This window comes from Camelina sativa, chromosome 16 (assembly GCF_000633955.1).
Source record: "Camelina sativa cultivar DH55 chromosome 16, Cs, whole genome shotgun sequence".
Taxonomy (NCBI): domain Eukaryota; kingdom Viridiplantae; phylum Streptophyta; class Magnoliopsida; order Brassicales; family Brassicaceae; genus Camelina; species Camelina sativa.
Window position 1 is genome coordinate 6297664 of NC_025700.1, and position 23638 is coordinate 6321301.

At 34.9% G+C, this 23638-nt stretch overlaps 5 protein-coding genes across 6 annotated transcripts; 2 read left to right on the plus strand and 3 right to left on the minus strand.

Annotated features, from left to right (window-relative positions):
- On the minus strand, positions 3 to 3064 carry LOC104749989 (probable leucine-rich repeat receptor-like protein kinase At2g28990). Its single transcript, XM_010471710.2, has 10 exons — positions 3002 to 3064; positions 2843 to 2912; positions 2202 to 2739; positions 1382 to 1857; positions 1135 to 1279; positions 971 to 1042; positions 799 to 870; positions 636 to 713; positions 246 to 403; positions 3 to 166 (listed from the first exon to the last, which is right to left on the minus strand). Exons 1-10 carry the CDS (start codon positions 3026 to 3028, stop codon positions 45 to 47), a joined length of 1758 nt encoding a protein of 585 aa, XP_010470012.1. The 5' UTR covers positions 3029 to 3064; the 3' UTR covers positions 3 to 44.
- Positions 3712 to 5981, minus strand: LOC104749988 (probable leucine-rich repeat receptor-like protein kinase At2g28990). The gene is made up of 7 exons (XM_019237702.1): positions 5919 to 5981; positions 5760 to 5829; positions 5119 to 5656; positions 4299 to 4774; positions 4052 to 4196; positions 3888 to 3959; positions 3712 to 3787 (listed from the first exon to the last, which is right to left on the minus strand). The coding sequence occupies exons 1-7, from the start codon at positions 5943 to 5945 to the stop codon at positions 3712 to 3714; spliced, it is 1404 nt and encodes a 467-aa protein (XP_019093247.1). The 5' UTR covers positions 5946 to 5981.
- LOC104749987 (probable leucine-rich repeat receptor-like protein kinase At2g28990) lies at positions 6826 to 8938 on the minus strand. Its single transcript, XM_019238030.1, has 6 exons — positions 8876 to 8938; positions 8717 to 8786; positions 8076 to 8613; positions 7256 to 7731; positions 7010 to 7154; positions 6826 to 6917 (listed from the first exon to the last, which is right to left on the minus strand). The coding sequence occupies exons 1-6, from the start codon at positions 8900 to 8902 to the stop codon at positions 6842 to 6844; spliced, it is 1332 nt and encodes a 443-aa protein (XP_019093575.1). The 5' UTR covers positions 8903 to 8938; the 3' UTR covers positions 6826 to 6841.
- LOC104749991 (probable LRR receptor-like serine/threonine-protein kinase At2g28960) lies at positions 9711 to 14023 on the plus strand. Of its 2 annotated transcripts, none has more exons than XM_010471712.1 (13): positions 9711 to 9803; positions 10078 to 10606; positions 10798 to 11270; positions 11367 to 11511; positions 11603 to 11674; positions 11823 to 11894; positions 11986 to 12063; positions 12146 to 12300; positions 12395 to 12630; positions 12726 to 12852; positions 12967 to 13032; positions 13106 to 13295; positions 13379 to 14023. In XM_010471712.1, exons 1-13 carry the CDS (start codon positions 9716 to 9718, stop codon positions 13785 to 13787), a joined length of 2640 nt encoding a protein of 879 aa, XP_010470014.1. In that variant the 5' UTR covers positions 9711 to 9715; the 3' UTR covers positions 13788 to 14023. The 2 variants fall into 2 exon arrangements, with proteins under 2 accessions (XP_010470014.1, XP_010470015.1); XM_010471713.1 differs by having other exon boundaries at positions 10088 to 10606.
- On the plus strand, positions 17164 to 21951 carry LOC104749992 (probable LRR receptor-like serine/threonine-protein kinase At2g28960). The gene is made up of 13 exons (XM_010471714.1): positions 17164 to 17336; positions 17653 to 18181; positions 18477 to 18949; positions 19236 to 19380; positions 19475 to 19546; positions 19771 to 19842; positions 19922 to 19999; positions 20096 to 20250; positions 20336 to 20568; positions 20687 to 20813; positions 20916 to 20981; positions 21055 to 21244; positions 21338 to 21951. Exons 1-13 carry the CDS (start codon positions 17204 to 17206, stop codon positions 21744 to 21746), a joined length of 2682 nt encoding a protein of 893 aa, XP_010470016.1. The 5' UTR covers positions 17164 to 17203; the 3' UTR covers positions 21747 to 21951.

Here is a 23638-nt window from a genome sequence, read left to right on the forward strand (position 1 = left end):
GATAAACAACTCCGAACCCTCCTTCACCAAGAACTCGTTTGAAGTTATTTGTCATTTCTTGAACCTCGAAATAGGTAAACCTTATCTTTTTCGAGAAAAAATGACGGTTCTGAATGTTTAGAATGTCCAACATATGCTACGGGCAAGCTTGGTGGAGCATGTACGTCTACATGATACAAATGGAAATATATACATTTGTTTTTTGAAAATTTATTTAATGATTATATGTCTTGAGCTAGACTCACCTAAAGGCACCTTCTTCTTTCGGAAAACAAGAAAGAGACCCACAACCACTATTGCAATAAGCACAGAGGCAATTGGTGCAATAACCAGTACTAACAGTTCCTTTTTGTCTTTTGGGTTGCACGAACTAATCTTGCATAGCTCAGGATTTCCTTCAAGTCTAGAAGAAACATGATACCGAGGTTGTTAAATTAAGGTACCATATAGAGGTGGATATGGAACATATATATATATATATAGAAATATATATATATATATATATATCTGGACTTTCTAGTACACTTGAGACTATATATTCTTATAATTAAAATAATATATTTCAGCATTCTAATTTTTATACAAGTACTGCCCATTCATGTATACTTGATAAATGATGAAGAAAATATTCTTACTTTAAGACAAGTCCTTCCTTTTCTCTATCAAGTAGATTCTGTGGAACTGAGCCGGTAAGATTGTTTCCACTTAAGTTTCTGTCAAGGAGACAAATAAAAAAGTTATCTCATATATATAGCCAAAAAAAAAAAACATTTTCATTCTGCTTTATAGAAAACTTACATCAAAGATAATGATTTGATGTTGGCCAGAAACTTAGGCACAGATCCAGTCAAACTGTTATTGGATAAGTCTCTGTGCATGCACACATAAATAAAAAAGGTTGGCTACGATCTAAATGTCAAGTTCGAACAAAGTACTCTTGGTTTCATGAGTCAAGAATAGAATCACTCACAGTTCTTGTATGTGCGCTAGATTCTGTAAAATTGGGGATATACTCCCAGTTAACCCACTTGCTGACAAGTTTCTATATATGCAATAAAAAAATAACACTTTTTATTTATCTAGATACAGAGTAGCTTTATGTTATGTCCTATGTTAATTTATGAATACTCTTACAAGGAAATGATTCTTGGTGGGGTGGAGATATTAGCATAACTGCATCCAAGATTTTCCCAAGATAATTCTTGAGGGAGACATGGATCTCCTTGCCAACTGATTTTACTCAAACGATAAGTAGCTTTGATGTTCTTGATAGCAACAACTAATATAAACGTTATTCAATGAACAAAATTAATAGCAAATGTGAAAAAAAAAAATCAAAAATTCGTGTAATGTAAAATAAGTGAAAGTTTGGTTGAGTTACCATCACTTGAGTTTGTTTCCAGTTGTGGGAATTCGATAATAGTGTAAGCCTCAAGAGCATTGATCAGAGGTGGAAGAGTTGACTTTGGAGTTCTTACCAGCTCTAAACGACAACCGTCCAAGTCACATTGTAGTGGTACAGCAGAAAATACTGTAAGTCGCTCAAGCTTAGGAGGCGTAATTCCTGACTGATTAAAAACTCCTTTCATTATAATGTCGAATTCCCTAGTCTCGTTGGCTTGAAGGGTTTGTATCTCCGCAAAGTGAAGATACAAGTAGACTTCAGCATCAGAGGGTATGGGTTTCCAACTAATGATGAATGGCGCACTCGCGTTTCTAGGCGTAGCAGCACTCGAAAGTGCTGCTTTTGGTACCTCAAATGTATCTGAGGTGTTTATATTGAGATTCGTTGTAATCTGCGTAAATCTAGAGCTGAAGAATGGAGTCCAAATACGATCATACATGTCATCAGCAAACCTGTAAAACAAATTTTATTAGGCCAACTAATTAAGCATATGTTACAACTATATCTGTTTGTCCAAAAAAAAAGTAAAATGTTACAACTATATCAAAAACACATGAGAGCTTTAGGGGATTCAACTTCGACAATAAGTTGGGACGTCGACCTAATCTAAGAAGTATCAACTCATTCATCTCAGTAGTTTTGAACAAAAATAAAGCATGACCACAAATTTGTATATTATCAAACCATTTATCTCAGTAGTTCTTTTTAAGCATTTTATTTAAAAAAATGTAAGCACACCAAGATTTATGACAGAGTAATCTTCACTGGTTGTTTTAATCTTTTAAAATCAACTTACCTTACCTCCCTTTCGGAATTGCTAAGATACACCCGGAAAGACCTCCTTAGTGAACCGGAATGTGTAACATAAGTATCATTTCTCAGTGGTCGTAGTTCTATGGCTGATATTATTGGCGAGGTTGTTCCTGTTCTAACAAGACAAATATCCAAAGAGTTTTTCCTAGGTATATGAATGATCTCCTCCTTTGTACCATTACTTCTTCCTTCCATATCTATTCTTCTCCACTTATCAGGACCGAGATACAGATCAAAGTTTGGGTAAACATTAAGATCATCATAATTCCCATATATGAAAGTAAGCGAGATGAGATAATTTGTGCCACGGTTGACATTAAGACTATAACAGTTACGTTTCCCTTCCGGAAAGTATCTTAGTGTCAAATATGGTTTTCGGAAATTTTGGTTTAGCTGTTTCTCGATTCTAGCGCTTTTTCCGGTCTGGATGAACGTGGAGTCTGAGGTGAAAGTTAATCCAGTAGAGGGATCACTATATGGAGATTCCTCAATAGGAAACCCACAATCCAAACTGATGAAACCTATCAAAACATAAAACAGATCAATGAAAGTTTATACATAGAAAAAATGTCAAGTCAAAAGGAAAATCCTAATGCCTAACCATTAAAAGAATAGATACATTACCTTCTTGTTTCTGAGCTACGACCATGACGGCAAAGGCTCCAATCATGGCTAACAAAAGATGACATTTCATCTTCTTGCAAAGTTTCAATGAAAATCAAGAACATAAACACTATTTGTGAAAAAAAAAAAGGTTATGGAAGCTATGTAATTGAGAAATACCTCATAATACACATACGAAAGAACCATAGATAAAGTTGGTCAAATCATGCAAGGAAGTCAAAGAAATAAAATAAATGATGAGTTACACCTCATACACGGAGTGGGAGGAATAGTCAACTGAGGCAAAGTAAACTAAAGAATGAATAATCACGTAAATTTCATTGACAAATTCCAACCCCATTCTTGCAAATGAATATGTGTCAATCTCCCTCGTCTCTGTAAAGGATAAAACTCATGTATATATTAATTAAAGGTTAAACTGTAATCTTAAAATCACTAGTCTGTATTCTTGTACTCATTAATCAATGTATAATACAATAAGATTAATCTTCTACAGTCTCTGGTTTAAATACTTGAGCCCAAAAGAAAAATAAACCTTTTTTTAAGGCACAAAATAGACGAGTGGTGAGAAAATTTAAGAGAAACTAGGATATGACGAGCTTTGTTCATGTTCCTCATCCCAGCACGTCGAAACTTGTCTAACAAAAATATATACATTAGTCCAACTGGAATTATCATATAGCTATATATATATGGGTTTGACATTAGATCAACTTGGTAGGTTTTACATTGTTTTGTTTTAAATAAAGATAACAGCAGGTGCTTTGATAAAATTACATTTTCCCTCAAGTTGGAATATAAATATATNAAAGTTATCTCATATATATAGCCAAAAAAAAAAAACATTTTCATTCTGCTTTATAGAAAACTTACATCAAAGATAATGATTTGATGTTGGCCAGAAACTTAGGCACAGATCCAGTCAAACTGTTATTGGATAAGTCTCTGTGCATGCACACATAAATAAAAAAGGTTGGCTACGATCTAAATGTCAAGTTCGAACAAAGTACTCTTGGTTTCATGAGTCAAGAATAGAATCACTCACAGTTCTTGTATGTGCGCTAGATTCTGTAAAATTGGGGATATACTCCCAGTTAACCCACTTGCTGACAAGTTTCTATATATGCAATAAAAAAATAACACTTTTTATTTATCTAGATACAGAGTAGCTTTATGTTATGTCCTATGTTAATTTATGAATACTCTTACAAGGAAATGATTCTTGGTGGGGTGGAGATATTAGCATAACTGCATCCAAGATTTTCCCAAGATAATTCTTGAGGGAGACATGGATCTCCTTGCCAACTGATTTTACTCAAACGATAAGTAGCTTTGATGTTCTTGATAGCAACAACTAATATAAACGTTATTCAATGAACAAAATTAATAGCAAATGTGAAAAAAAAAAATCAAAAATTCGTGTAATGTAAAATAAGTGAAAGTTTGGTTGAGTTACCATCACTTGAGTTTGTTTCCAGTTGTGGGAATTCGATAATAGTGTAAGCCTCAAGAGCATTGATCAGAGGTGGAAGAGTTGACTTTGGAGTTCTTACCAGCTCTAAACGACAACCGTCCAAGTCACATTGTAGTGGTACAGCAGAAAATACTGTAAGTCGCTCAAGCTTAGGAGGCGTAATTCCTGACTGATTAAAAACTCCTTTCATTATAATGTCGAATTCCCTAGTCTCGTTGGCTTGAAGGGTTTGTATCTCCGCAAAGTGAAGATACAAGTAGACTTCAGCATCAGAGGGTATGGGTTTCCAACTAATGATGAATGGCGCACTCGCGTTTCTAGGCGTAGCAGCACTCGAAAGTGCTGCTTTTGGTACCTCAAATGTATCTGAGGTGTTTATATTGAGATTCGTTGTAATCTGCGTAAATCTAGAGCTGAAGAATGGAGTCCAAATACGATCATACATGTCATCAGCAAACCTGTAAAACAAATTTTATTAGGCCAACTAATTAAGCATATGTTACAACTATATCTGTTTGTCCAAAAAAAAAGTAAAATGTTACAACTATATCAAAAACACATGAGAGCTTTAGGGGATTCAACTTCGACAATAAGTTGGGACGTCGACCTAATCTAAGAAGTATCAACTCATTCATCTCAGTAGTTTTGAACAAAAATAAAGCATGACCACAAATTTGTATATTATCAAACCATTTATCTCAGTAGTTCTTTTTAAGCATTTTATTTAAAAAAATGTAAGCACACCAAGATTTATGACAGAGTAATCTTCACTGGTTGTTTTAATCTTTTAAAATCAACTTACCTTACCTCCCTTTCGGAATTGCTAAGATACACCCGGAAAGACCTCCTTAGTGAACCGGAATGTGTAACATAAGTATCATTTCTCAGTGGTCGTAGTTCTATGGCTGATATTATTGGCGAGGTTGTTCCTGTTCTAACAAGACAAATATCCAAAGAGTTTTTCCTAGGTATATGAATGATCTCCTCCTTTGTACCATTACTTCTTCCTTCCATATCTATTCTTCTCCACTTATCAGGACCGAGATACAGATCAAAGTTTGGGTAAACATTAAGATCATCATAATTCCCATATATGAAAGTAAGCGAGATGAGATAATTTGTGCCACGGTTGACATTAAGACTATAACAGTTACGTTTCCCTTCCGGAAAGTATCTTAGTGTCAAATATGGTTTTCGGAAATTTTGGTTTAGCTGTTTCTCGATTCTAGCGCTTTTTCCGGTCTGGATGAACGTGGAGTCTGAGGTGAAAGTTAATCCAGTAGAGGGATCACTATATGGAGATTCCTCAATAGGAAACCCACAATCCAAACTGATGAAACCTATCAAAACATAAAACAGATCAATGAAAGTTTATACATAGAAAAAATGTCAAGTCAAAAGGAAAATCCTAATGCCTAACCATTAAAAGAATAGATACATTACCTTCTTGTTTCTGAGCTACGACCATGACGGCAAAGGCTCCAATCATGGCTAACAAAAGATGACATTTCATCTTCTTGCAAAGTTTCAATGAAAATCAAGAACATAAACACTATTTGTGAAAAAAAAAAAGGTTATGGAAGCTATGTAATTGAGAAATACCTCATAATACACATACGAAAGAACCATAGATAAAGTTGGTCAAATCATGCAAGGAAGTCAAAGAAATAAAATAAATGATGAGTTACACCTCATACACGGAGTGGGAGGAATAGTCAACTGAGGCAAAGTAAACTAAAGAATGAATAATCACGTAAATTTCATTGACAAATTCCAACCCCATTCTTGCAAATGAATATGTGTCAATCTCCCTCGTCTCTGTAAAGGATAAAACTCATGTATATATTAATTAAAGGTTAAACTGTAATCTTAAAATCACTAGTCTGTATTCTTGTACTCATTAATCAATGTATAATACAATAAGATTAATCTTCTACAGTCTCTGGTTTAAATACTTGAGCCCAAAAGAAAAATAAACCTTTTTTTAAGGCACAAAATAGACGAGTGGTGAGAAAATTTAAGAGAAACTAGGATATGACGAGCTTTGTTCATGTTCCTCATCCCAGCACGTCGAAACTTGTCTAACAAAAATATATACATTAGTCCAACTGGAATTATCATATAGCTATATATATATGGGTTTGACATTAGATCAACTTGGTAGGTTTTACATTGTTTTGTTTTAAATAAAGATAACAGCAGGTGCTTTGATAAAATTACATTTTCCCTCAAGTTGGAATATAAATATATATGTTTTTTGTTAGACCAGGTTGAGACGTGCTGGGATGAGTAACACGAACATATTAATTTGAGAAGTTTTCCACACCAACACATATATGCATTTTTTAAAAAATTATTATAATACTGGAAAAAAAACTCAATATATTCTCTCATATACTTCACATAATCGTTCAATTCCAAAGTTTGTATGATTACTTGAAAATGGGATGTCATTGCAAACTATNGATCTAAATGTCAAGTTCGAACAAAGTACTCTTGGTTTCATGAGTCAAGAATAGAATCACTCACAGTTCTTGTATGTGCGCTAGATTCTGTAAAATTGGGGATATACTCCCAGTTAACCCACTTGCTGACAAGTTTCTATATATGCAATAAAAAAATAACACTTTTTATTTATCTAGATACAGAGTAGCTTTATGTTATGTCCTATGTTAATTTATGAATACTCTTACAAGGAAATGATTCTTGGTGGGGTGGAGATATTAGCATAACTGCATCCAAGATTTTCCCAAGATAATTCTTGAGGGAGACATGGATCTCCTTGCCAACTGATTTTACTCAAACGATAAGTAGCTTTGATGTTCTTGATAGCAACAACTAATATAAACGTTATTCAATGAACAAAATTAATAGCAAATGTGAAAAAAAAAATCAAAAATTCGTGTAATGTAAAATAAGTGAAAGTTTGGTTGAGTTACCATCACTTGAGTTTGTTTCCAGTTGTGGGAATTCGATAATAGTGTAAGCCTCAAGAGCATTGATCAGAGGTGGAAGAGTTGACTTTGGAGTTCTTACCAGCTCTAAACGACAACCGTCCAAGTCACATTGTAGTGGTACAGCAGAAAATACTGTAAGTCGCTCAAGCTTAGGAGGCGTAATTCCTGACTGATTAAAAACTCCTTTCATTATAATGTCGAATTCCCTAGTCTCGTTGGCTTGAAGGGTTTGTATCTCCGCAAAGTGAAGATACAAGTAGACTTCAGCATCAGAGGGTATGGGTTTCCAACTAATGATGAATGGCGCACTCGCGTTTCTAGGCGTAGCAGCACTCGAAAGTGCTGCTTTTGGTACCTCAAATGTATCTGAGGTGTTTATATTGAGATTCGTTGTAATCTGCGTAAATCTAGAGCTGAAGAATGGAGTCCAAATACGATCATACATGTCATCAGCAAACCTGTAAAACAAATTTTATTAGGCCAACTAATTAAGCATATGTTACAACTATATCTGTTTGTCCAAAAAAAAAGTAAAATGTTACAACTATATCAAAAACACATGAGAGCTTTAGGGGATTCAACTTCGACAATAAGTTGGGACGTCGACCTAATCTAAGAAGTATCAACTCATTCATCTCAGTAGTTTTGAACAAAAATAAAGCATGACCACAAATTTGTATATTATCAAACCATTTATCTCAGTAGTTCTTTTTAAGCATTTTATTTAAAAAAATGTAAGCACACCAAGATTTATGACAGAGTAATCTTCACTGGTTGTTTTAATCTTTTAAAATCAACTTACCTTACCTCCCTTTCGGAATTGCTAAGATACACCCGGAAAGACCTCCTTAGTGAACCGGAATGTGTAACATAAGTATCATTTCTCAGTGGTCGTAGTTCTATGGCTGATATTATTGGCGAGGTTGTTCCTGTTCTAACAAGACAAATATCCAAAGAGTTTTTCCTAGGTATATGAATGATCTCCTCCTTTGTACCATTACTTCTTCCTTCCATATCTATTCTTCTCCACTTATCAGGACCGAGATACAGATCAAAGTTTGGGTAAACATTAAGATCATCATAATTCCCATATATGAAAGTAAGCGAGATGAGATAATTTGTGCCACGGTTGACATTAAGACTATAACAGTTACGTTTCCCTTCCGGAAAGTATCTTAGTGTCAAATATGGTTTTCGGAAATTTTGGTTTAGCTGTTTCTCGATTCTAGCGCTTTTTCCGGTCTGGATGAACGTGGAGTCTGAGGTGAAAGTTAATCCAGTAGAGGGATCACTATATGGAGATTCCTCAATAGGAAACCCACAATCCAAACTGATGAAACCTATCAAAACATAAAACAGATCAATGAAAGTTTATACATAGAAAAAATGTCAAGTCAAAAGGAAAATCCTAATGCCTAACCATTAAAAGAATAGATACATTACCTTCTTGTTTCTGAGCTACGACCATGACGGCAAAGGCTCCAATCATGGCTAACAAAAGATGACATTTCATCTTCTTGCAAAGTTTCAATGAAAATCAAGAACATAAACACTATTTGTGAAAAAAAAAAAGGTTATGGAAGCTATGTAATTGAGAAATACCTCATAATACACATACGAAAGAACCATAGATAAAGTTGGTCAAATCATGCAAGGAAGTCAAAGAAATAAAATAAATGATGAGTTACACCTCATACACGGAGTGGGAGGAATAGTCAACTGAGGCAAAGTAAACTAAAGAATGAATAATCACGTAAATTTCATTGACAAATTCCAACCCCATTCTTGCAAATGAATATGTGTCAATCTCCCTCGTCTCTGTAAAGGATAAAACTCATGTATATATTAATTAAAGGTTAAACTGTAATCTTAAAATCACTAGTCTGTATTCTTGTACTCATTAATCAATGTATAATACAATAAGATTAATCTTCTACAGTCTCTGGTTTAAATACTTGAGCCCAAAAGAAAAATAAACCTTTTTTTAAGGCACAAAATAGACGAGTGGTGAGAAAATTTAAGAGAAACTAGGATATGACGAGCTTTGTTCATGTTCCTCATCCCAGCACGTCGAAACTTGTCTAACAAAAATATATACATTAGTCCAACTGGAATTATCATATAGCTATATATATATGGGTTTGACATTAGATCAACTTGGTAGGTTTTACATTGTTTTGTTTTAAATAAAGATAACAGCAGGTGCTTTGATAAAATTACATTTTCCCTCAAGTTGGAATATAAATATATATGTTTTTTGTTAGACCAGGTTGAGACGTGCTGGGATGAGTAACACGAACATATTAATTTGAGAAGTTTTCCACACCAACACATATATGCATTTTTTAAAAAATTATTATAATACTGGAAAAAAAACTCAATATATTCTCTCATATACTTCACATAATCGTTCAATTCCAAAGTTTGTATGATTACTTGAAAATGGGATGTCATTGCAAACTATTACTGGCGGTGAGCGTCGGGATTTTTGCCATTATACATATTGTTCAAGCTCAGCCTGATCAACAAGGTAGTTTTATTAATTGATATATCTGCACTTTTGACACACTTAAAGATTGATAAGTAACATGTATCATGTATGTCAAGATCATTGATCTAGTGTAGCTGCATGCATGGTCAGTGTACAATCGACATCAGGGCTATATAGAGCCGAGAGATTTGGTTTAAGATTAGAAGATAATCTCCTTTTTTCAATAATTTTTCTAGTTGCCTTTCATATATATACTATTACAGGAAAGAAAGAAAAAATGATATGGCACCCTAACTATTTTGTGTTTCGCCAGGATTCATCAGTTTAGATTGTGGTTTACCTCCTGGTGAGTCTCCTTATACCGACCCAGTAACCGGTCTAACATTTTCGTCTGATGCTGATTTCATCCAAAGCGGTAAACGTGGTGAACCTGGGGATACTGTGACTTATATCTACAGGCAATACAAGGATCTAAGATATTTTCCGGATGGAATACGAAACTGCTATAATCTAACAGTAAACAAGGGAACCAACTATCTAATAAGAGCTGGTTTCTCATATGGAAATTATGATGGTCTTAATGTGTATCCCAAATTTGATTTACATGTTGGGCCTAACATGTGGATCGCGGTGGATTTGGATAACGACGATGATCGTGAGATCATTTACATGTCAAAGTCAAATTTATTGCAGATTTGTCTTGTCAAGACAGGATCAACTATACCAATGATATCAACCTTGGAACTACGGCCATTAAGAAATGATTCTTATATGACACAACTTGGTCCCTTGAACCTAATATACCGTCGGGCCTATACAGGCAATTCTGGTGGCTTTATACGGTATGTAAGTTAGTTTCAACAACTATAGTTAAAATTAAAGATAAGTTTTATTTATAATATGCAAACTGATCATGTCAATTTGATTCTTTCACTCAGTCATTCAAATTAATTATTAATACCACTGATCATATGCAATGTAACAAGATCCATTTAACTTACTTTTTTATGACTAACCCAACATTTTTTTTCAGATATCCTGATGATGTCTTTGATCGAAAATGGGTTCCATATAACTGGTTTGAAACGAACGTAAACACCACTCTCAACGTGACTTCCAGTAATCCTTTTGTAGTGCCAGATGCTGTAAGCAGGTCGGGTATCTCCCCTAAAAATATCACCTTACCATTGGGGTTTTACATGTTTACTAACGATGATAGTGACAAAGTTAATGTCTACTTTCATTTCGCCGAGATCCAAACCCTAAATGCAAATGATACTAGGGAGTTTGACATTTTGTTGGATGGAGATATTATTCATAAAGCTTATAGTCCTAAGGTGTTACAATCGGAAACAAAATACAACATATCTCCACAAAAATGCGGATTTGGCTCCTGCGACTTAGACCTTGTAAGAACTCAAAGATCAACTCTTCCACCACTGATTAATGCTATTGAGGCATTCACGGTTTTGGATTTTCCATATGCTGAAACAAATCCAGACGATGGTATGTCACTGATCATCTTTATTCCTCTTTGTATACCCTAACAAGCGAAACATGATATCTTCTATACTAATTCTTGACTTCTTCTATATATGTCAGTCGCTGCTATGAAAAATATCCAAGAAAGTTATGGATTGAACATAATAAGTTGGCAGGGAGATCCTTGCGTCCCTGAACTCTTAAAATGGGAGGATCTAAAGTGCAGCTACACAAATAAGTCCACTCCTCCAAGAATTATTTCCTTGTACGTAAGATCACTATCTCATACAATTTTCATTTTAAAACATCACTCTTATGTATCTTATACTTTAAATTTGTTGTAATAATATAAACAGAGATTTATCATCCCACGGATTGAAAGGAGTCATAACACATGCCTTCCAAAATTTGACTGAGCTTCAAAAATTGTAAATGAATAATATGTTTTTTTTTTTCTCTTCTATTATCATTTATATTTTCTTTTTTTTTTGTTAACCTATTATCATTTATCATAATATTTTTGTCTGACATCATTCACCGTAATCTTTTACAATCTTAACTTTTAAAAAATGTTAGGGACTTATCAAATAACAGTTTGACCGGAGAGGTGCCCGAGTTTCTAGCCAGCATGAAATCATTATCGATCATGTGAGTTAGATTCAAACTAATTCTTATCGGCTACGTATTTTCACTAGACTGTTCTTTTTTTTTTTCTGTAATATTTTCTTTGCCTTGACAGAAACTTAAATTGGAACGATCTTACGGGTCCTCTTCCCAAAACTTTTCATGATAGAGAAAAGAGTGGGCTAAAGCTAACGTAAAATTTTCACCATATATTTTGTTTTCATCAAGCTTTTGTTTTGTGTCAAGTCTTATTCAAATAAACCTGCTTTCTTAAGGATCCAAGGAAACCCGAGGGTTTGTGCTGATGCGTCATGCAAAAGTAACAATCAAAAGTACGTTTTACCAGTGGTTGCATCAGCAGCTTCTGTGCTCATTATTATAGCTGTGGTGATTCTAATTCTCGTTTTCAAAAAGAAAAGGCCAATACAAGGTACTTATTTATATAAGGGATACATCTTTTTTATAACATACATTATGGTATATTAAAGAAAAATAAATCATATGGAAAATTCGGCTGTGGACAGTTGCTTCCTCATCGACAGTTCAACACGTGCTACCAACAAGTAGGCAGTCCATAATTACGCAGACAAAAAGATTCACCTATTCAGAGGTAGCGGCACTGACTGACAACTTTGAAAGAGTTCTAGGAGAAGGAGGGTTCGGAGTAGTGTATCATGGTTCTTTAAATGGTACGCAACCAATAGCTGTTAAACTACTCTCTCAATCTTCAGTACAAGGCTATAAGGAATTCAAAGCAGAGGTATGTTCGATGTTGTAAACCATATTTAAACATGGATTATATACCTTCATAAAGAACATGTAATGCATGCCTCTAAATTCTTTTTGACATGTCAGGTTGAACTTCTTTTGAGAGTTCACCACGTCAATTTGGTTAGTTTGGTTGGATACTGTGACGAAGAAGGCCACTTGGCCCTCCTTTATGAGTATGCACCCAACGGAGACTTAAAACAGCATCTCGCAGGTTAAAATTTGAATCTTTTTTTTTCTTGTTTTTGTTTTTTTTCAAAAGAAGAATTACTTGACATATGTTGATGTTTCATGTCTTACAACACCACTAGTGTTTTTAAAATTATAGGAGAACGTGGTGGCTCTCCATTGAAGTGGTCAAGTAGACTAAAAATTGTCGTGGAAACTGCACAAGGTTCGTATTAAGCTCAAATCCATCAATCACTTTATATCTATCATCTAACATGGATAACTATTATTCTATATAGGATTAGAATACTTACATACGGGTTGCCAACCTCCAATGGTACATCGCGATGTCAAAACAACAAATATTCTTTTAGACGAACATTTCCAAGCAAAACTTGCAGATTTTGGCCTGTCAAGATCTTTTCCAATTGGAGGTGAAACTCATGTTTCAACTGCTGTTGCTGGAACTCCTGGATATTTGGATCCTGAGTAAGTGTTACATCATCTAACCAATTCGATCCAAAAAAAGTTATGATTCATTTGAAATATAAATTTCATGTCTTGTTTTGCAGATATTATCGAACAAATAGGTTGAATGAAAAGAGTGATGTATACAGCTTTGGGATTGTATTATTGGAGATCATCACAAGTCGACCTGTTATTCAGCAAACCAGAGAAAAGCCGCACATAGCAGCATGGGTGGGATACATGCTGTCTAAGGGAGATATTGAAAATGTTGTGGATCCAAGACTCAATAAAGATTATGAGTCTACTTCTGTTTGGAAGGCTCTTGAGATAGCAATGTCTTGCGTGAATCCTTCTTCAGAGAAAAGACCAACCATGTCTCAAGTTACTAATGAACTAAAACAATGTCTAACATTAGACAACTCAAAGCGAGGAGGGAGAGAAGACATGGGATCAAGAAGTTCTGCTGAAATGAGCACAAGCTTCACAACCGAAATTATCCCTAAAGCACGCTAACTTATGCCAAAAAAAATCCAAAGCTCACTAATGGTTTTGAAATTTCCTCGACTTATTTTACGAAAATTATATTTTTGTTGGTCATTTATCCGTGGAACACTACAACTTCATTGTATTTACTTCTGATTGTGCTCGTATGTGACATTTTGGCTATTAGTGTAGGTGTTTTGTTTGGTTGGTGTTGGTTGAAGACTTTATTTGTCATACTGTATATTAATCTATTGGTTTTTTTTGTTCTTTTTTTTTCAAAGGGAGATAGTTCTATATATTTGAGAGAATTTATAACGAACATCAGAACGTTGCTAATTAGCCAAATAGCATGGGTTTAAAGAGAAAACAAATGATTTTTGCTTTGAACGTTTAAATTACTAGTAGGATCGGTTATTTGTGTTGAGAGAAATCTGACTGGGTCTGCAGTGCAATCTGCCTCAAATTGTTGTTAAATACAAGACGTTCAAGTCATTGGCAGGATTATCATAAAGTTATGAAGCTTTTGCATTATATCAACTTGGCAGGTTTTTTTTTTTGAATTTAATGTAAAATTATATTCAAAAGAAAATATACTTTGTTACAACTGTTGCAGCGTTTGCTGAATGTTTTTGAGAGTAAAATTTAGACAGAAGATTAAAAATATAGAACTAAAGCAGATGAGCTATTGTCGGGACTGCAACCACAGTTGGTATGCTTCATCATAACGGCGATCTCCCATTTTCCCAATTGCAGTTAGCTGGTCCTTGATCTGCTTATCGACCCATCCAATGAGCTGAGATGCAGTGTGAGCCGCCTCACCATGCCTCCGCCCATTCCGCTCATGCCAAATGGTATAAACGACTACTTGGAAAAGACTGCGGCGTAGAAAAATCTCCACACCACTGTGTTGATCCTCGAGATAGAATCAAGCTGAGCAACCCAATCAGTCGAATACTGGGTTCTAAATATTCCTTTTGCCAATGAAGTCCATACTTCAGTAGCGTAAGAGCAGGAAAAAAATAGATGAGTTCGAGTTTCAAGAGCAATGTGGCATAAAACACAGGAACCTGCAGCCTGTCCAGTCCATTGAATCATACGCTCACCTGTTGAAAGCCGATCATGCGCGGCCAACCACACACAAAAGGAATACTTAGGGACCGCATGAGTAAACCAGACTCCCTTATTCCACGCAACAGTAGTTGCCGTCGTTCGTATATGGTTCCAAGTGTCACGGGTGGAGAAAGCTGATCTAAAACTGTCCCCCTTCCCTCGCCATAACAGATTATCAGACGTATCACGTCGCTGCAGCCATTGAGTGTGCAGAATAGCCTCCATATCATTAAGATGATTAAATCTATGGCGGTGTCGTCTACGTGTACGCCAAGCTTCAGCCAATGTACTCTGTTTTGGGATCCCCATGTCCATCATGCCTCTATCTCCTCCATAATCAAATAAAACACCCATAGAAGACCAATTATCATACCAGAAAGAAGTGGACTCCCCATTACCAACCTCCACTCTACACAACGGCCGAGCGAGATCACGATATTTGAGCAACTTACGCCATATCCAGGATCCCAGGCTTGAGCTGGTCTTGATAGACCAAAAGGATTGGTCTTTCATTAGATTCATATACACCCAACGGATCCATAGGGAGTTGCCTCGGGATACAATTCGCCAAACCAGTTTTAAACAGCCAACAGTATTTGCCTTTTTAAGAGATCTCAACACCAAACCCCCCTCTGCTTTCGGTTTACAAACAGCATTCCAAGACAACTTTGCTTTGTGACTATTTAGCTCTGTTCCCGACCAAAGGAAAGCAGAGCAAATAGAGTTTATTTCATCAATACAAGAAGCTGGTAATCGATATGCTGCCATCCAAAAATTACAAGTGCTCCACAAAACTGAAGAGATGAGATTCAAACGACCAGCGAAAGAGAGAGAGCAGACTGCCAAGAGCTTATCCGACCTCGCAGCTGTTCGAGCAGAGGCGTTAGATCGCTATTGCTAAGTTTTCTTGTAACCAGAGGTAGCCCAAGATAACGAACTGGTAGCTGGCCAAGAGTAAATGGAAACCGAGAAGCAATGAGTTCAGCATTAGATGGAGAAACACCCGCCAAAAATAGTGTTGATTTCTCCATACTTATCTTCAAACCCGATATCTTAGCAAAAGCATCAAACACGGCAACAATCCCTGCCACTGATCTAGCTTTGCCATCCGAAAGAACCATTAAATCATCTGCAAAACTCAGGTGAGTGAGCCCGAGGTTCTTACATCGGGGATGGTACCCAAAACTCTTCACCCCAGCTGCTCTATCCAACATTTTTGAAAGAACCTCCATGCATATCACAAACAGATAAGGTGACAAGGAGCAGCCCTGGCGAAGACCACGAGAGCTGCTAAAAAAACCCACTAAACCACCGTTCACCTGAACTTGGCAGGTTTTATATATTGTTTAAACAAAGAACTGATCAGATGCTTTGATTAATACGTTGTAAGGTTCAGGTTTTGCTCGATAGGCTTTTCTTCTAGATTTCCGAAAAGCCATTGGAAGTTTCCTTCGGTACGTAGCCTACTTGATGTGAGAACATTGAAATATATCTCACGATACATTTCAAGCTGATCAATGAAAGCCTTGTCTTCTTCGATGATCTTTGAGATTACAATTATATTAGACGGATTATCTTTCAATGCCCACAAAGCCATGTCAACTATTATACAACAAGTTCTCGTAGACTCGTCAGAAAGGGCAGTATTATAAAACTTAAAAAAAAAAAAAAAAATTATTACATATGTGCGTTATATAGTTAAAAAAGAAAGTTGATGATGTTTGGGTAAACAATGCTTCTTACCTCTACGATGAAAAAATATATTGTGTCGTACTAAGAGAGAGACTACTACAGTAATCTAGTTATGATATAATGGCATAATGCGAATGTGAAGTGGCTATGTGAGCTATATATCATAACTGCATGTTTACTGCATGTAAACATGCATGTCATTGATACTATATAGTATATAAATATGCTGAGAATTTTTATACTTCGTCTTTACATTTGACACAGCCAGCTATCTTTAAACTTAATTATTTGATGTATCACAGGCAAATGAAACTAATATTTTTCTTTCAAAGACCAAAGTATGATTGAGGTGAAAGTCAACAAACTGTATTAAATCGACCAAGTTGTTAAATACAAGTCGTTGAAAGTCATTAACCGCATTATCAAATAGCTATATGAAGCTTTGACATTATATCAACTTGGCAGGTTTTTACATATTTTAAAGAAAGATTAGATCATGTGCTTTGATTTATGATTAAATTGTTCGCCTTTTTTCCATAATGTAGAATTAAATGTATATATTTCCGTTAGACCAATTCAGACGTGCTGGGACGAGTAACATGAAACGATTCTATAGGAGAGTTTCTCAATCTTAAAGTCAATATATGTTTTCGACAGTCTTTAGAAGTTTGTATGCTAACTTGAAAATGGAGGGTCATCGACAACTTTTATTGGTGTTGTTGAGCTTTGGCGCTTTTGCCCTTACACATCTCGCTCAAGCTCAGTCTGACCAACAAGGTAGTTTTCATATCATTTATTAAAGTATTGTTAATAATTTGCTTCATGCTCACTTTTTGAGGTTAAACCATTGCTGAAGACTTGTAGTTTTTTAGTGTTCTTGATAGGCTGATCGATATCATAATTAACTGTTTTTTTAATTGTATGCATAGACAGCTAGACACTAAAGAACTCACATAACGGTTATAGTTATAAGATATTTGGTTTAAGAAAATTAAGTGTTCTCTCTTTTTCAAAACTTTTGATTATCTTCTTTATATTCTAACAAAAAAAAGGAACATTATTTGCGCTAACGATACATTTTGTGACTTGTCAGGATTCATCAGTTTGGACTGTGGTTTACCCGCGGATTTGTCTCCTTACACCGACTCAGACACCGGATTAACGTTCTCATCCGATGTCGATTTCATTTCAAGCGGTTTGCGTGGTGAAGCTGGGGATGATAACAGATATGACTATAGGCAATATAAGGATTTGAGATATTTCCCCGATGGAATACGAAACTGCTATAACCTAAAAGTAGAGCAAGGCATCAACTATTTAATAAGAGCTGGATTCGGATATGGAAACTATGATGGTCTTGATGTATACCCCAAATTTGATTTACATGTTGGGCCTAACATGTGGATGGCGGTGGACTTGGAATTCTGGAATGATGGTGAGATCATTTACATGACAAAATCCAACTTATTGCAGATTTGTCTTGTCAAAACAGGACCAACAATACCAATGATATCAACCTTGGAACTACGTCCATTAAGAAATGATTCCTATATGACACAATTCGGTCCCTTGGACCTCATTTACCGGCGGGCCTATACTAGCAATTCTACGGCTGTGATACGGTATGTTAACTCAGCTTTGCCAAACAATTTAACGTTCATGATCAATCGAGTAAAGATGTTATTTTTTTTTATTTTTTTATTTTTTTTTGGGACAAAAGATGTTATATTTAGGCTTTAGGTTTCTTAGAGAAAACTATCTATTATTTTCTAGGAGAAACATGTCAATTTGAGAAATATAGGGATATAAAATGAATGGAGGTAGTATATGCATATGTTATTTTATTCATTTTACAATACCGTACCATTGACCTCATATGCTTCCACTCAGCAAACACTAACCCAAAGATTATTTCAGCTATCCGGATGATGTCTTTGATCGCAAATGGAATCGATATGATTTGTCTGAAACAGATGTAAACACAACACTCAGTGTGAGATCATCCAGTCCCTTTCAAGTACCAGAAGCTGTAAGTAGGTCTGGAGTTACTCCCAAAAATGTTACCACGCCATTGAGAATTCGATTGTCACTAGCGGACGACAGTGACAAAGTTAATGTGTACTTTCACTTTGCCGAGATACAAGCCTTAAGAGCCAACGATACTAGAGAATTCGACATTGAACTAGAAGATACTATTATTAAATCAGCGTATAGTCCGACAATGTTACAGTTAGATACCATATACAACGTATCACCTCAGAAATGTAGCTTTGGGTTGTGCTACTTGGATCTCGTTAGAACTCCAAGGTCAACTCTTCCACCACTGATTAATGCTATTGAGGCTTTCAAGGTATTGGACTTTCCATATGATGAAACAAATCCAAATGATGGTACGCCACTTTTCATCTATACTCTGTAGCCTAATTAACAAATTAAGGACTTATATTTAATTTACAAGATTTTTTTACGAAATTGGGAGAAAAACATAAATAAATTATGTGTTTTCGTGTTTGATTTGAACAATTAGCGTAATATCATGCTAAACATTGTGTTATCAAATAAGAAAACATGATACTTGTTGAACATATGTGTGAAATCATGAAAAACATGATAATGCGATAAATGAACCAACTTATTTACTATATTTTTCAATCTTTTTTCATTTATATATGTCAGTCGCTGCTATGAAGGATATCGAAGCAATTTATGGGCTGAAGATGATTAGTTGGCAAGGAGATCCTTGTGTCCCTGAGCTATTAAGATGGGAAGATCTAAAGTGCAGCTACGCCAATAAGTCTGCACCTCCAAGAATTATTTCCTTGTAAGATCACGGTCCCATAAGCATATTGTTTTGTGGTAAAACCTAAATCTCTCTAATATTTTACACTTCAAATTTGTTCTTATGACACAAACAGAGATTTGTCATCACGAGGATTAAAAGGGGTGATAGCGCCTGCCTTCCAAAATTTGACCGAGCTTCGAAAACTGTAAGAGACTAATTAAGAGCTACGCTATTAATATACTTTAGTACCTAACGTAACACATGAGAAAACATATATCTTTTGATCAACTGACCACATATTTTTTTAAAAATAGATATTGTGTTACAAATTGGACGAGAAAAAATATCCCATATCATAATATTTTCGTCATCCTGTAAATTTAAACGAAAAAATATATGTATTGACTTTTCACGTTTTATAAATGTTAGGGACTTGTCAAACAACAGTTTTACCGGAGGAGTACCTGAGTTTCTAGCCAGCATGAAGTCATTATCGAACATGTGAGTTGATATAAACAAACATATGTGCCACTTATTTTTTCACTTGGTACAGTTGTAATATTTCTTTACCTTGGCACAGAAACTTAAATTGGAATGATCTTACGGGTCCTCTTCCTAAAGTGTTTCATGATAAAGAAAAGAATGGGCTAAAGCTAACGTAAGATTTTCACATTTACGTTTCTTTTCCATCTACTAGTGACAAGCTTCTGTTAAGTTTCAGTCTTATTCAACACTACTTATCTTCTTAATTAAGGATCCAAGGAAACTCAAAGTTCAGTGATGATGCCTCATCCAAAAGTAACAATCAGAAGTATGTTGTACCAGTTGTTGCGTCGGTAGCTTCTGTGCTCATCGTTGTAGCTGTGCTAATTCTAATTCTTGTTTTCAAAAAGAGAAGGCCAACGCAAGGTACTTAATCATAGACGGATATCCTCATTGTAACTTGCATGCATGATGACATACTAAAGGATGAAATTTTTTGGTTTTGGGACAGTTGATTCTTTACCTACAGTTCAACATGAATTACCAAGAAGGCCAACTATATTTACTCAAACGAAAAGGTTCAAATATTCCGAGGTAGTAACACTGACAGACAACTTTGAAAGAGTTCTTGGAGAAGGAGGGTTCGGGGTAGTGTATCATGGTTCTTTGAGTGGTACGCAACCAATAGCAGTTAAACTACTCTCTCAGTCTTCAGTACAAGGCTATAAGGAATTCAAAGCAGAGGTATGTTAAGGTTTAAAACAAAATGCATATGTTGTAAACTATTTAAAACTTGATTGTTTGTCTTCATAAAGAACATGAAGTGACTCTAAATTATTTATTTTTTGACATTGTTGGTCAGGTTGAACTTCTTTTGAGAGTCCACCACGTCAATTTGGTAAGTCTGGTTGGATATTGTGACGAAGAAAGCCACTTGGCCCTCCTTTATGAGTATGCACCCAACGGAGACTTAAAACAACATCTCTCAGGTTTAAACTAAAATTAAATTTACCACGTTTTAAAACAATAATTACTTGACATATGTTGATGTTTCATGTCTTACAACACAACTCAAATTTTTAAAATTATAGGAGAACGTGGTGGCTCTCCATTGAAGTGGTCAAGTAGACTAAAAATTGTCGTGGAAACTGCACAAGGTTCGTATTAAGCTCAAATCCATCAATCACTTTATATCTATCATCTAACATGGATAACTATTACTCTATATAGGATTAGAATACTTACATACGGGTTGCCAACCTCCAATGGTACATCGCGATGTCAAAACAACAAATATACTTTTAGACGAACACTTCCAAGCAAAACTTGCAGATTTTGGCCTATCAAGATCTTTTCCAATTGGAGGTGAAACTCATGTTTCAACAGCTGTTGCTGGAACTCCTGGATATTTGGATCCTGAGTAAGTGTTACATCATCAAACTAGTTTGATCCAATAAATAAAATCATGATTAATTTATTCGGAAAATAAGTACCATATTGTCTTGTTTTGCAGATATTATCGAACAAATAGGTTGAATGAAAAGAGTGATGTATATAGCTTTGGAATTGTATTATTGGAAATCATCACAAGTCGACCTGTGATTCAGCAAACCCGAGAAAAGCCGCACATTGCAGCGTGGGTGGGATACATGCTTACTAAGGGAGATATTGAAAACGTTGTGGATCCAAGACTCAATAGAGATTATGAGCCTACTTCTGTTTGGAAGGCTCTTGAGATAGCAATGTCTTGCGTGAATCCTTCTTCAGAGAAAAGACCAACCATGTCTCAAGTTACTAATGAACTAAAACAATGTCTAACATTAGACAACTCAAAGCGGGGAGGGAAAGAAGACATGGGATCAAGAAGTTCTGTTGAAATGAGCACAAGCTTTACAACCGAAATTATCCCTAAAGCACGATAACTTATGCCAAAGAATCCAATGATCACTCAAGGTTTTGAAATTTCCTTCACCTATTTTACAAAAAAAAAATAATAATAAGAAACGAATTGTTTTTGTTGGTCATTTATTGGTACAAGTACAACACTGCAACTTCATTCTGTTTATTCAAGTATGTGACAATGTGACATTATTATGGTTATTAGCATATGGCTGTTTTGTTTGGTGTGGTTTGGTTTTTATTTTGGTCGTGACCTTGTGGGGTATTGAGTTATGGAATAGTGGGTTTCAAAGATAGACAATTGCTTTGATTGTTAAAAATAGAAGACTAAAAAATTTTGGACTAAATTGAAGACTTTATTTTGTCATACTATTGATATAATGCTAATAAGAAAAAACAACTCTTTTTTTTTTTCTTTTTTTGTTCCAAAGAGAACTACTTCTCTTAACATGTGATTGGTGCTTTATTGATGCAACAAAGGTTTTTGTATTGATAAATTTTATTATTTATTTTTGAAGGAATTTGTCTCGAACATCACAAGGCGTGCTAATTTAGCCAATTAAGCAAATAAAATTTACTTTAAGAAAAAAAGTATTTTGATTTAAAAGAAAGGAAAAAAAAGACTCATTTCACTATTTTTAATCAGTGATTTATCAAATAAATGTGAAGATTTATATACAGTTCTCATATCTTCAACAAACAAACAAAAAAATCTTCTTGGAAATGGCATCTTCAATAATTTCATAAATTGTTAACAAACAAACAAAAGAAATTATAATTCCTGCATGTTAAAACGTTGGTAACGAAAAATAAACCCAGCATTCGAGGAAACCTGAGTTTGTGTCTGCCTCAGGGTCCGTCTAGTCAAAACCGAGTTTCAAAAGCTAAGATGATACCGCCAGTTTTTGTCTATGTCGGCATGTCCTATTCCTATTATTCCTTTTTTTTTTGTGCAAAATTCCTATTATTCCAATACTCATATAAACTCATGTAGTAAAAAAAAAAAAAGTACTTATTTTGGTCCTCTAGTTGTGATCACAAATTGCAGCCCAGAGAAGCTGCACCAGTTAACAATTGGGTTCTGGGCCTCTCTTGGTCCTTGGTCCTCCAAAAAACTAGAAAAGAGAGGATCTCCACTAGACCTCTAATATAAATTTTTGCTCTTAACATAAAAATGATCTATAATATTATGTCTCAGATTTTTTAATAATGTACTCATATAATTTTTTATTATATATATTTTAAATTTAAAATGTATAAAACTGAAAATATATATCTCATAATTATAATTTAGTTGTTCACATCGTACATCTTCGGTATGAGATCTTTGTATGCATTATAGGTTGGACAAAAAAAAGTTTGGATTCTTAATCTTTTGTATTTTATTAATCATCTTTGATAAAATCTTGCAGGTCCATTCGATCGATAGCAATGTCATGAGATTGCTAAGTATACCTGTATAAATATCACGTTCTCTAAACATCACATTCTCTCGATTATACCATATTTCGCCTACTCACATGTCCTATCTTTATCGGACTAGTTACGGTCACATTAGTTACTTGGCTTAGAACATTAAAAATATTTAGTTCCACCTAGCAAAACTCGGGTTCCAGGCATTAAAAGAGGATTTTAATGAGAGCATATTTATTTTAAAAATGCTTGGCTCAGTTTATAGCAACGTATCCTGCATATTAAATGTCTTGTTTCCATTAAACCAACAAAACAATTGAAAGTTTATTTGTTTGCTTATGATCATATACTAAGTATTACGTTAAACGTCATAACCAAAATGCACTACGTGAGAAAAGTGTTACTCGCAATCCGAGAGTTTTAAAGTTTCCAAAACTGTTAACTAAGTTGGCTTTCAATAGAATGAATGATATAAATTTTTTTTTTTTTTTTTTTTTTTTTT

Coding starts and splice junctions, on each gene's coding strand:
- LOC104749988 (XM_019237702.1), bottom strand. CDS start 5,945: ATGGTTCTTTCGTATGTGTATTATGAG. Junction 4,775..5,118: donor AATTCCGAAAGGGAGGTAAG/GTAAGTTGATTT, acceptor TTTGTTTTACAG/GTTTGCTGATGACATGTATG. Junction 4,197..4,298: donor GGAAACAAACTCAAGTGATG/GTAACTCAACCA, acceptor CGTTTATATTAG/TTGTTGCTATCAAGAACATC.
- LOC104749992 (XM_010471714.1), top strand. CDS start 17,204: ATGTTTTCGACAGTCTTTAGAAGTTTGTATGCTAACTTGAAAATGGAG. Junction 19,843..19,921: donor ATGAAGTCATTATCGAACAT/GTGAGTTGATAT, acceptor ACCTTGGCACAG/AAACTTAAATTGGAATGATC. Junction 21,245..21,337: donor CCTGGATATTTGGATCCTGA/GTAAGTGTTACA, acceptor CTTGTTTTGCAG/ATATTATCGAACAAATAGGT.
- LOC104749991 (XM_010471712.1), top strand. CDS start 9,716: ATGGGATGTCATTGCAAACTATTACTGGCGGTGAGCGTCGGGATTTTT. Junction 11,895..11,985: donor ATGAAATCATTATCGATCAT/GTGAGTTAGATT, acceptor TTGCCTTGACAG/AAACTTAAATTGGAACGATC. Junction 13,033..13,105: donor TGTCGTGGAAACTGCACAAG/GTTCGTATTAAG, acceptor TATTCTATATAG/GATTAGAATACTTACATACG.
- LOC104749987 (XM_019238030.1), bottom strand. CDS start 8,902: ATGGTTCTTTCGTATGTGTATTATGAG. Junction 7,155..7,255: donor GGAAACAAACTCAAGTGATG/GTAACTCAACCA, acceptor CGTTTATATTAG/TTGTTGCTATCAAGAACATC. Junction 6,918..7,009: donor CCACCAAGAATCATTTCCTT/GTAAGAGTATTC, acceptor TTGCATATATAG/AAACTTGTCAGCAAGTGGGT.
- LOC104749989 (XM_010471710.2), bottom strand. CDS start 3,028: ATGGTTCTTTCGTATGTGTATTATGAG. Junction 2,740..2,842: donor CGTAGCTCAGAAACAAGAAG/GTAATGTATCTA, acceptor ATGTTTTGATAG/GTTTCATCAGTTTGGATTGT. Junction 1,280..1,381: donor GGAAACAAACTCAAGTGATG/GTAACTCAACCA, acceptor CGTTTATATTAG/TTGTTGCTATCAAGAACATC.